Below are 13507 nucleotides of genomic sequence, written 5' to 3' on the forward strand. Positions count from 1 at the left end.
TCGATTTTCTTTGAAGAAAACCAACGAAAGTCTTGCTGGAAAAATATAGGGGAGAGGGGCGGCTGCACTTGGTGCTTAGAACCCTAAATTTTCCTCTAAAAAGAGATATGAGATGAAATATGTATGTGTGTGTTGTGTGAAACGTATATAGGTGTGTGTAAAACGTGTAGTGTGTGTGTGGCGTGAGTTGGGTAATGGGGAGGGGATTAGGGATGTTAATTAGGAAATTAAATCGCTTAATTAGTAATTAACAACTAATTAAAAGATNACGACTTGGCTCGATTTTCTTTGAAGAAAACCAACGAAATTCTTGCGGAAAAAATATAGGGGAGAGGGGCGGCTGCACTTGGTGCTTAGAACCCTAAATTTTCCTCTAAAAAGAGATATGAGATGAAATGTGTATGTGTGTGTTGTGTGAAACGTATATAGGTGTGTGTAAAACGTGTAGTGTGTGTGTGGCGTGAGTTGGGTAGTGGGGAGGGGATTAGGGATGTTAATTAGGAAATTAAAATTAGTAATTAACAACTAATTAAAAGACTAATCCATCTCTATCTTTAACAAAACATTTAATTAAAAATATAGTGCACATGAAATAAATCTTTAAAAGTTTTAAACTCTAAAATCACTAAATAATTAATCAAGCTTTTAAAATATTAAAACTAAATAAATTATTTAAAATGTTCCATCCTTAACCTTAAAATAAAATACCATGCTTAAAATTGCCAAAAATCGTCGCCGGTGTCTTCCTCGATCCCGCCTCGAATAATCGCCTGAAATATGAAACTCGAGAAAATATTTTAACGTGCATCACAAAACATAAGTAATTTAAAGTAATGCATTTAAATAAATCATGCATCACTAAGACTCATAAAATTAAATAAACGCTTTAATAATTAAATAAATGCATGGAATTTACGTGTACTGATTTTGGGCACTACAGTGAGAGTGTTTAAAATATTTTGAACTAGAAATATCTCAACTATCTCAATCTCAATAGTTTTAAATTGAGCCTTTAAATGAGCTTTAAAAAAGAAAATTATATAATTAAGGTTCTCGTGATTGTATGAACATTGTCATATTGTTTCATTAAACCTCTAACCCCAACATAAATATTTATCTTAATGAAACCACATGAGAAACTAATAAATATCTTTCCCTTCATAAAGATCATCGCATTAAGGATTGATTTTATTAATGACAGGTGGTTCATATTCTCTAATAGTATAATCAGTGTACATTAAACTCAGTTGAAGTATCATCTTCGCTCTCACACTTTATAGCTATAACCTTGAATATCGAAAATTACAAAATTCATATCAAAATAATTAACATGACTAAATGCTGAAAAACAAATAAAAAAACAAGAAAATGTCGTCAAATGAAGCAGTAAATCATATATCATATTTAACCGTGATAAATATGAATGACTGACATAAAAAATACTTGTGGGTNAGAGCCTTGGATGAGAGATTAAAAATAAGATGAAATACTCAATTTTCATTAATGAAACTTTTAGATATTTCTGGAAATAAAACTAAGCATAACCAATATTTTAAAGGTATGAAAATATATTTAGATCTTGTTTCCAAGTTTTCAAAATTTTAATTTTGTACAAGTATTTTCATAAATAAAAATTGGAATGCTTTTTGGGATTTTGCATTAAATCACATATATTATGGGAAAAGTTAACGAATTAAATTAGAATCATGTTAAAATAGGAAGAGCCAAATTAATTAAGCCAAGGTGCCCTGTTCGTAAACCGTGTGCCACAATAAGATGTTGTCCCCCCACACCCAATAAATACGACGAGTCTTGAAAAATCTACATTTTTCAAATATAAATTACTGAAAATTTAGGGAATTGACAATATTTTGCACTAGATTTTTGAATGCACTATCAAACTGTATTAAAATCACGAGATCGATCTTGACGTGATGTTAGATATGAATCACTTTAGAAAATAGATTATTGTAATAAGATAATTGATGTGATTTACCAAAACAGAATTTGATTATCTTTAATTAAAAACTGTGTAAATTCAAAATTATGACGTGATGTTAGATGTTGGCTATGATTTGGATGCTTGAGAGTAAGTATAATTAACTGAATCTAGTTTTACTTGAGGAGGTTAGTAAATCGAAAGAGTAGGACTCAAGTTCAACGGTTTCACGGATATACATCCGCAAAACATGTTGATATACTCATACTTGTAGTGAAATAAAATATCATTGACATAAAATATAATATTTTTATCTCATATCATCATAATTACACAATATAATTTTGACATAAAAAATAATATTTGTCACTCAAATCATTATATATATTAAACAATATTTCTTAATAACATAACTAATAAAAAAATTGATACTTTTGTAGTTGAAAAATAATATTTTAAACATAAAAAATAATAACATTCATGAGTAATCAGATATTCATCTTACAAAATTGATCTTTGAGACAATCTCACCGACATTTTTTTGAATCAAAGATTAGATTTCACATTGTGGAATTCAACTTGATTAGGTGTCATGCCCAAACTCAAGTTTTCATATTTGTAAAGTGTCAATTCAAGAGTGCAAAAACTTGTGTTAGACGATCTCACGGATCGTATTTTATAAGACATATATCTTATTTGGATCATCCATGAAAAAATATTACTTTTTGTGCTAAGAGTATTATTTTTTTATTGTGAATATTGGTAAGGTTGACCTGTCTCACAGATAAAAATTCGTGAAACAATCTCACAAGAGACCTACTCATTCAAGAGAAGTGAAAAAGTTCAACGAAAGAATTCAGTCAAATCTAAATCCCCTATCAAGCGAGTTGCATAGCACTACACACCTGAATTTAAAAAATTAAATGATTGGATATCCAAAAATAAAAGGCTTTAGCCATAAATGGAATCACAAGGAAAAAGTATCACTGTGATTTCCCTAAATGAAGAAAAGACAGTCCTGGAAACAATTTATAGCCAGCCACGAAGAGAATTAATTTTTCACTTATATTGAAAATTTAAGCCTTTAAATCTGGATTGTCGCGGAGGCCAAGCTTCGAGAGAACAAGAGTGTAAGAATCCCAGTCGGTTCTTCGGAGATACCTCAATAACTTTTTCCTCCTCTGAACCATTTCTTGAAGTCCCTTTCGGGAATGCTTATCCTACAACATTAGGGTGGTACAACGCAGGTGAATTATAGTGACCATATGACGACTACATAACTTTAAAATAGGATCTTCTGTACAAAAGAAAAGATAAGCTGTGTCCAAGAAACTAACCTTCTTGTTCAAAAGGGTTGACAGATGCTTGATCTTCGTGGTGAGCTGAGCAACTATTCCAAAAAAATCATAGTATCAGAAGTGTTTTTTCCCAAAAATAACATGCGTGAACGCAACCATTAACACAAATAAGCACATGCTAATTAGAGTGGAAAAAATTGCTTTTGGTTGTGGCCACGTGTGGTTCATCAATTTCATTGACAAAAAGTTATGCCACAAGTTTCTACTTCAATGGGAAACAAACGGAATTCCTAGCTAATTCTAGGATCCAAGCTTCTTTTAAACATCATTTCCTATTCCTGTAGCACGCTTTAGGCATTTGCTGCCATAGATGAAGGAAACACCTTTCTTCTATATGACCACCACCTCAATACCACCTAAAGTCTGATCCTGACATTGCATATGTGTCGTTTTCCAGCTACTATAAGAAAATAAAGCCCAGAATTTCTCAAATTACATTAATGAGAAAGACAAAGCTACGGCTGCCTAGCCAGAAGTGGCTCTCAAAAGTCGCAAGCAGACTTTAATTTGTTATCACTTGAGTCCACCATAATATCTCGAGAAAAATCGTTGTCTCAAACATCGCATCCAACACATTTCGTTACTTAAATTTAAGTCCAAATGTCTGAAAAGTACAGAGAAATTTTATCAAGGATCATAATAATCAAACAATGATGGATCCTTTTTATACAGAACTTCGAATGTCCAACACCCCCCGACACCACAAACCGCCCTACCAGTCCAAAAAAATTTTCTTTCTTTACTTTCTTTTGCCAAAAAAAACATATTTAGGAAAAGAAAAGGAGAAATAGTGATACCAAGTGAAAATTAACTAAATGCCCACATAGAATTTTCATGAACAAAAGAAAAAAAAGAGAGAAACGGTTAATATTATGCTACAGCGCACAACAGGAGAAAGGAAACCGGTGTTACCAACGTACATTATATGTGAGTGACCATCATTTGGAAATGATTTGTGACTTATGTCTAGCTTGTTCTGATTCCATAACAAGAGAAATTTTCACACAATTTAAGACTTTAATCCATATTAGAAATTGTCACGTACTAAAAGCAACTATAATTTTTGGTATTATCATCTCATCTCAAATTTAAAGAGTGAGTATAAAAGAGTTTACCTTGAACACGGGCAGATCCACAATCTGATTCCGACATCTTAAATTCATCTCTTACCTTTTGAAGCTCCAACTTCAATTTGTCAGCAGATGACATATGGTCAGGATGAAAATACTGTATAGCGCAAGAAGAATATGATTACACAATTTGTCCTGTTACGACATTAACAGACAGAAAAGGTAATCATACCCTAAATTATTTTGTTAAACAGAGTAAAATATTTGTGTTCTACTGTTGCCCAAAATTATTCTTAAATATATAAAACATCATCAACTACTCGGTACAACAAATGAACTAGAAACAAAATTTGTTTTCAAAAAATGAGACAAGAACCATTCGCAGTACAGCCAATGCACATAACAAAAAATTCATTCTTGAACCCAATAAATGGTTAATACCGAACATAATCCAAGTCACAATTCATAGTCGTTCAGCATATGTTTTAACGTATCAACAACATGCAAAGAATACGATGATAACTTGTATGCAAGATAATATTGGCTTCACAGATAATTCAGTCAGCAGATGGTTTGAGGAGGCACAGATAGCAATTCTTAAGATTTGATTTCAAATTACCAAGATAAATATTTCAGCTTCCAAAAACCAATCCTGATCTGATGAAGCAAGACATGGTTCCAGTTCACACCAGAATACATGCAAATAGTTTAACCAGAGTAAACTTATATATGTGAGGCACAACATGTACAGCAAATATGTTAATATGATCAAGTGCATTGACGGTTCTAACAATGCCAAAAGAAAATTTTAAACTGAAAAGGAAAGACGTAACCAAGAAATAAAGCACTCGCCTTTTCCACCAGATGGTCCTTTGGAGGTTCCAACATAAAGCTTGGGGTTCCACCAAGGCTAAAAATGTATTGTTTATGCACTGTAGGAGTTAATCAGCAAACATCAGACTTTAGACAGATACATTCGCATAGAGTAAATTTGGCCGCTGCTAACAAGTTCAGGGAGAGTTAACTTATATCCTTTTAGGAAACATGAATTTTTGAAAAAATGAGTAGTATTTTGAAATTTACTCCCTTGAGAGCCGCTACTAGAACACCTTCCAAGAAATCCTGGAAAGAAAAACGATAAAAAAAACTTACTATCTCTCTTGGCCTGCCCCTCGGACTTCGAATTAATAGTCACAAGGCTTTCCCTCAATTCTCTGTAAAGGAATGACGAACCCCTTGCTTCAATCTCCTTTTCCTCAAGCACCCTCATTCTATCAAGCCTATCATTTAACTCCTGCAAAGAAAACCACTTCCCCTTCTTTTCCGGCCTCAAACTTTCAAGCTTCTTACCCATCTCCTCAAAACTGTATGGCCTCAAAAATTTCAATCTCCCTGCAGTAGAAGCCTCATTATCTTTACCACCAACGTCCTTTTTATCCTTTCCAATTAATGATGCGGGTAACCTATCACTGCCTCCAATGATCAATTGAGGCACATTCATTTCCCCAGGTTTCAACTTCAAGCTTTCTTTGAACCTTGCAAGTGACATTGGATCCATGGGCTTCCCAGTAAAATCATTTTGATGTCTCTGAGACATGTTCGTGGCCCGTNTTCTTTGAACCTTGCAAGTGACATTGGATCCATGGGCTTCCCAGTAGAATCATTTTGATGTCTCTGAGACATTTTCGTGGCCCGCAACTGACGCAAGCTGTCGCGAATAGTGTCAAATGAGACCTTGCCACCTGTGGCGGTGGACAGGTATTTAGATGCAGTGGTTGAATTAGAGCCGTCAGTTCGTGAATTTATGTTTTTTATGTAGAGATCTTGGAGTGAGGGAGGTTGATCAGAGGAAGATGGAGGTGGGACAGCAGAACGGCGGCGGAACTCGGAGAGATTTTTATTAATTTCTTGTAAGGAAGTGATTTTAGAAGGGGGCGACTGCAGGGGTGTAGAATTTGAAAAGGAAAAGGGTTTACGTTGCATTTGGGGTCGCATATGTGGTGGGGATTATCTTCGAAGACTGGCCTTTACGTCGTTGAAGTACGAGGATGATGTGGATTGACGGTCGGGGTCGGTTTCTGGTCCCGGAGAATTGGGAGAAGGGTCAGAGAATGTGGAGAAGTGGTGGTGGATGGGGTAAAGGTGGAAGCTGCGTGGACCGGCATCATGGTGAAGCCATATGTAGCGTCTGATTATCGCAGCCATGGACCGTGGCGGAGCCTGCTCAAGCTTTAAGAAATTCACGACACTATTTTCGTAACTCCAACAAGGTTTAAAAACGAAATAGGTCATCGTACTACGAAAAAAAACGGAGGTTTGCGACGGTATTAACCGTCGCTAAACCCGTCGCAACACGGTTAAAGCGACGGTTCGGTTAACCGTAACCCGAAGGCTCGTCGCCATTTTAAGCGACGGGTACTCCATAACCGTGACTATTTTGCGACGGTTTAAATGATATATACAGTCGCTACTTTGGCGACGGTAACATTAAGCCCGTCGCTATTTTAAGCGACGGGTTTATAATAACACCGTCGCTATATGGCGCGACGGATTTAACAAAACCGTCGCTATATTAAGCGACGGCTTTTTCAAAACCGTCGCTATATTGTTCGGCGGTTTTTGTGTTTATCGTAAAAATCAATATAACGACGTGTTTATCCGTAAAAATCATAAAAAAAACTACTACGCAAAACGTAAAATTATGTAGTAAATTTTCTCTATAAAAAAAAATTTAAAACCTGATTTGTTCGAAGATTTGCAGCTCCCACGTAGCGTTGTAAGATCGCAACGACGAGCAAATCTACGAGATAAATACGAAAAAATGTTAGTACAAAATAAAAAAATCGTAACTTCGTAAAAATTGATAGAGACAACTACCTTATATAGACGAAATCGTTTAAGAAAAATATATAGAAACATAGCGACAGTTTTAATAAAAACCGTGGCTATATAGCGACGGTGATGAACAAACCGTCGTTATAATAGCGACAGTTTTGACAAAACCGTCGCCGATCTAAATCGGCGACGGTTATTTCATAACCGTCGCTATTATAGCAACGGTTTAAAAAACCGTCGCCGATCTAGATCTGCGACAGTTTGTTTCAACACTGTCGCTATTATAACGACGGGTATAAACAAACCAGTTCGGTTAACATAGCGACGATTTTATTAAAAACCGTTGCTTATTTAATTATGCGACAGTTTACTAAAAACCATCGGTATTTTATAGCGACTGTGTGACCAGAACCGTCGTTATAATATTGCGATTGTTTCATAAATCCGTTGACATTTTGTTTAATGGCGACGGGTTTATGAAACAGTCGCAATAGAAGCGACGGTTGTTAAAAAACGGTCGCTCATTAGCGACGGTGTAGATAAAACCGTCGCGATTTTAGCGATCGTTTTTATGTAAACCGTCGCTTAATTAAATAAGCGACGGTTTTATTAAAACTGTCGCTATTTTTTCCCTTTTTTTGTAGTAAGCATTCGCTAATTAATAAAATGAAATTCATAGCAGTAGATTGTATCCATATGATGACACGAAATTGAAAATGAGTTTTTAATGCTACCCACTAAACTTATTAATCGATTACAATGAACCCAATTATAAAACTTATTTACTAGCAAGATTCATACAAAACAAAAAACAAACCAAAACCTGATTATATGGACAGTGTGAATAGCAAGAAAACCACCAAATTAAAATGATTATCGAAACATAGCATTGGAATACCAGCTATAAAACTTGATTAAAATCTGATCTAATATCCACAACAAAATTTAGGCTTAAACGGTACCTTAAGCTACGCATGAAATGTGGAAGACTCGATTTCTCCAAGGAAATCTACATTCGCCGATCTTAATTTTTACGTTCGTGTTGCTACACAATCGCATATAAGATCTTGAAGAGCAACAAAGATTGGAGCTTTTGAGGAGTAAGGTTTCCTTCTCTGTTCAACGACGCTAAAAGGGTCGAAGGGTTTTACTCATCTGAGATTTAGGCAACAAGCCCAAGCCCACGAAAACAAATAATAATAATAATGTGTCAAATGCTAATGATACTTTATCAAAAGGACCTCATTGTTGATTATGTACGTACCAAAATGTATTAAGAACGATATTTTGGGACATTTTTAGCATATAAAATGGTTTTATCAACTGTGGCTTCGAAAATTATTTGGTTGCTTGGAAAAACTTATCATTGTGGTGGTAATTACGGATATAAACGAACTAAATCGAATCGTATATAAAGAATTTCAAAGTTTGGATGCAGCTCGAAAATTTGGTTTGAACTTTGAATTAGAGCTTGAGTTCAAGTTTGAGTTCATCTTGAAAGTTTCGGAAATTTTTGCAAGTTATTCAAATTAAATCAATACGTTAAAGACAATATAAAAAACTAAATGAATAAAAATATCAAACATGTCCAGAATGATCACTAAAAAACAACCCGCCTAACAGTTTTAGAGCTAAAAATACTAATCAAGTCTGTATAATCAAGTTGTTCAGTAATTTCTTTCTCAATCGATAACATAGCCAATCCATGTACTTAGGAGGCATGATTAACCTAAGATTTCAAAAAATAATTCAATGAACAATTTAATAAATAAATGACAAAGAATTCAAATACAATCCACTGATTTTTTTATGTGAGCAATTCACTTACACCATCCCAGTCTATCTATTTATTTGCGTACTTATTGTCATTTTACTGTTATTGCTACATAGAGATCCGAGAAAAAAATCATACAAATACATTACTAATCATAAATTGTAATCGCGTGATATGCTTGTAAATTTTTGGTGCCACGCATACTAGATATCAAGTATTAACTACGGACACACACAAGTTTGCTGTAGTTGTACTGTGCTGCAATAACAGGAATAGAATATGTTCCACAAAAATCCAATCATTAGGGATCCTTTGTTAGAAGGTAAATATGAAGCAGTTTAACTTTTTTCATATACAGATGGAAACTACCAGGAAAGTAAATACAAATGCATACAAATAGCTCGTACGAAGAAAGAGAACTTGTCATATGGGGGGCGAAACAGAAAACATGAGCAAACAGAGACAACAGAGTCTGAGAAATACTCGTGACCAAAATTTCGAGAAAAAATACTTTGAATTAAAACAGAAAATACACTACACACCGGATAAGCATTACATCCACAAAAATTTCAGTCAAAAGCGTAGATTATAGATACCACATAAAGCCCCGAAGAAAATAAAAAACTACAATAAAAAATCAGAAGCCCGAACAAAGCAAATACGAGAAAATAGACTTACAGCTCCTCACGAGTCTTTCAATCAAACCTAGAGACGACGCAACGACTGGAGTCGATTAGGGCATGTCTGCAGATGAATATTGGGGAAGATTGAGACATAATACACACACATTTTTTCTGTGTTTTTAATAAATACTTGGTTTTCTGCTATCTAGTAACTAGTATTATATATAATAATTTTTTTAAAAATTTTTGGGCCCAAAAAAGAGATGGGCCAGAGTCATTGGACTCATTTGTCTCTTAATAGGCACGGCCCTGCACACACACACAATAAATACGACAAGTCTTGAAAATATATAGTAGCCAAAATGCTACTTTCGAACAAAAAATAAAAATAAAAATAAAAATAAAGTGAATGGTATAAAAACAAACTAAAAGCATGCATGCAGCACAATAAATTTTTTAAATCTATTTTCTTTTTTCATTTTTCAAATATAAATTACTGAAAATTTAGGGAATTGACAGTATTTTCATGTTAGATTTTTGCATGCACTATCAAACTATATTAACATCACGAGATCGATCTTGACGTGATGTTAGATGTGAATCACTTTAGAAAACAGATTATATTGTATTAAGATATCTTGAGGTGATTTACCAAAACAGATTTTGATTATCTATAATTAATTAAAACTTCAAAATTATGACTTGTGAACCACGGCATGATTTGGACTCTTGAAAGTAAGTATAATCAACTGAATCTGGTTTTACTTGAGGTGGTTAGTCAACCAAAAGAGTAGGACTCAAGTTCAATGGTTTCACGGATATAATCTGCGAGACATGTTGGTATACTCATACCTACTGTCTTTGACATAAAACGTAATATTTTCACTCAAATCATCATAATTACACAATATATTTTTGACATAAAAAGTAATACTTTTCACTCAAATCTATATATATTACATAATATTTCTTAATAACATAACTTTAAAAAAAATTATACTTTTGAAATGAAAAATAATATTTTGAATATAATAATAATAATATACAAAAATCGAATCAAATATCCATATCACAAAATTGCGAATTGATCCGTGAGACAATAAATCAAGATATTGGATTTAACATTGTGGAGTTCAACTTTGATCAAGTGTCGTGCCCAAACTTAAGTTTCCAGGTTTGTAAAGTGTCAATTCAAGAGAAGTAAAAAAGTTGATTGTTTTCAAAGTACGAGAGGCATAAATTATTGAGTCAAAAACATCTCAAGGAAAGAATGAGTCAAATCTAAATCCCCTATCAAGCGAGTTACATAACACTACACACCTGAATTTAAAAAATAAAATTATTGGATATCCAAAAATAAAGGCATCACTGTGATTTCCCTAAATGAAGAAAAGATGGTCCTGGAAACAATTTATAGCCACGAAGAGAATTAATTTTTCACTTATATTGAAAATTTAAGCCTTTAAATCTGGATTGTCGCGGAGGCCAAGCTTCGAGAGAACAAGAGTGTAAGAATCCCAGTCGGTTCTTCGGAGATACCTCAATAACTTTTTCCTCCTCTGAACCATTTCTTGAAGTCCCTTTCGGGAATGCTTATCCTACAACATTAGGGTGGTACAACGCAGCTGAATTAACGTGACCATATGACGACTACATAACTTTAAAATAGGATCTTGGGTACAAAAGAAAAGATAAGCTTGTCGAAGAAACTAACCTTCTTGTGCAAAAGGGTTGACAGATGCTTGATCTTCGTGGTGAGCTGAGCAACTATTCCAAAAAGAACATAGTATCAGAAGTGTTTTTGCCCAAAAATAACATGCGTGCATGCAACCATTAACACAAATAAGCACATGCTAATTCGAGTGAAAACAATTGCTTTTGGTTGTGGCCACGTGTGGTTCATCGATTTCATTGAAAAAAAGTTGTGCCACAAGTTTCTACTTCCATGGGAAACAAACGGAATTCCTAGCTAATTCTAGGATCGAAGCTTCTTTTAAACATCATTTCCTATTCCTGTAGCACACTTTAGGCATTTGCTGCAGTAGATGCAGGAAACACCTTTCTTCTACAAGACCACCTCAATACCACCTAAAGTCTGATCCTGACACTGCATAAGCGTCGTTAATAAATTAGTTCCAGCGACTACAAGAAAATAAAGCCCAGAATTTCTCAAATTACATTAATGAGTAAGACAAAGCTACGGCTGCCTAGCCAGAAGTGGCTCACAAAAGTCGCAAGCAGACTTTAATTTGTTATCACTTGAGTCCCCCATAATATCTTTTACTCGAGAAAAATCGTTGTCTCAAACATTGCATCCAACACATTTCGTTATTTAAATTTAACTCCAAATGTCTGAAAAGTACAGAGAAATTTTATCAAGGAGCATAATAATCAAACAATGATGGATCCTTTTTATACAGAACTTCGAGTATCCAACCACACCCAACACCACAAACCGCCCTACCAGTCCAGAAAAATTTTCATTCTTTACTTTATTTTGCCAAAACAATAAACATATTTACGAAAAGAAAAGGAGTAATAGTGATACCAAGTGAAAATTAACTAAAATGCCCACAGAGAATTTTCATGAACATAAGGAAAAAAAAAAGAGGATGGTTAATATTATGCTACAGCGCACAACAGGACAAAGGAAACCGGTGTGACCAACCTACATTATATGCGACAATGCAGAACAGGAGAAAGGAAACCCAATCAAAGATTGGAGTGACCATCATTTGGAAATGATTTGTGACTTATGTCTAGCTTGTTCCGATTCCATAACAAGAGAAATTTTCACACAATTTAAAACTTTAATCCATATTAGAAATTGTCACGTGCTAAAAGCAACTATAATTTTTGGTATTATCATCTCATCTCAAATTTAAAGAGTGAGTATAAAAGAGTTTACCTTGAACACGAGCAGATCCACAATCTGATTCCGACATCTTAAATTCATCTCTTACCTTTTGAAGATCCAACTTCAATTTGTCAGCAGATGACATATGGTCAGGATGAAAATACTGTATAGCACAAGAAGAATATGATTACAAAATTTGTCCTGTTACGACATTAACAGACAGAAAAGGTAATCATACCTAAATTATTTTGTTTACCAGAGTCAAATATTTGTGTTCTACTGTTGCCCAAAATTATTCTTAAATATATAACACATCATCAAATACTCGGTACAACCAATGAATTAGAAACACGATTAGTTTTCAAAAAATGGTACAAGAACCATTCGCAGTACAGCCAATGCACATAACAAANTTTTATACAGAACTTCGAGTATCCAACCACACCCAACACCACAAACCGCCCTACCAGTCCAGAAAAATTTTCATTCTTTACTTTATTTTGCCAAAACAATAAACATATTTAGGAAAAGAAAAGGAGTAATAGTGATACCAACTGAAAATTAACTAAAATGCCCACAGAGAATTTTCATGAACATAAGGAAAAAAAAAGAGGATGGTTAATATTATGCTACAGCGCACAACAGGACAAAGGAAACCGGTGTGACCAACCTACATTATATGCGACAATGCAGAACAGGAGAAAGGAAACCCAATCAAAGATTGGAGTGACCATCATTTGGAAATGATTTGTGACTTATGTCTAGCTTGTTCCGATTCCATAACAAGAGAAATTTTCACACAATTTAAAACTTTAATCCATATTAGAAATTGTCACGTGCTAAAAGCAACTATAATTTTTGGTATTATCATCTCATCTCAAATTTAAAGAGTGAGTATAAAAGAGTTTACCTTGAACACGAGCAGATCCACAATCTGATTCCGACATCTTAAATTCATCTCTTACCTTTTGAAGATCCAACTTCAATTTGTCAGCAGATGACATATGGTCAGGATGAAAATACTGTATAGCACAAGAAGAATATGATTACA

General features: G+C 34.1%; 2 protein-coding genes across 2 annotated transcripts; both read right to left on the reverse strand.

Moving 5' to 3' along the window:
- Positions 1-2798: 2798 nt before the first annotated feature.
- On the reverse strand, positions 2799-6619 carry LOC140957422 (uncharacterized). The gene is made up of 6 exons (XM_073414657.1): positions 5989-6619; positions 5520-5902; positions 5220-5299; positions 4413-4524; positions 3277-3329; positions 2799-3159 (listed from the first exon to the last, which is right to left on the reverse strand). Exons 1-6 carry the CDS (start codon positions 6360-6362, stop codon positions 3016-3018), a joined length of 1146 nt encoding a protein of 381 aa, XP_073270758.1. The 5' UTR covers positions 6363-6619; the 3' UTR covers positions 2799-3015.
- Positions 6620-10808: 4189 nt separating this feature from the next.
- On the reverse strand, positions 10809-12787 carry LOC140956775 (uncharacterized). The gene is made up of 3 exons (XM_073413639.1): positions 12508-12787; positions 11314-11366; positions 10809-11197 (listed from the first exon to the last, which is right to left on the reverse strand). Exons 1-3 carry the CDS (start codon positions 12599-12601, stop codon positions 11054-11056), a joined length of 291 nt encoding a protein of 96 aa, XP_073269740.1. The 5' UTR covers positions 12602-12787; the 3' UTR covers positions 10809-11053.
- Between the last annotated feature and the right edge of the window lie 720 nt (positions 12788-13507).

This window comes from Primulina huaijiensis, chromosome 14 (assembly GCF_012295235.1).
Source record: "Primulina huaijiensis isolate GDHJ02 chromosome 14, ASM1229523v2, whole genome shotgun sequence".
Taxonomy (NCBI): domain Eukaryota; kingdom Viridiplantae; phylum Streptophyta; class Magnoliopsida; order Lamiales; family Gesneriaceae; genus Primulina; species Primulina huaijiensis.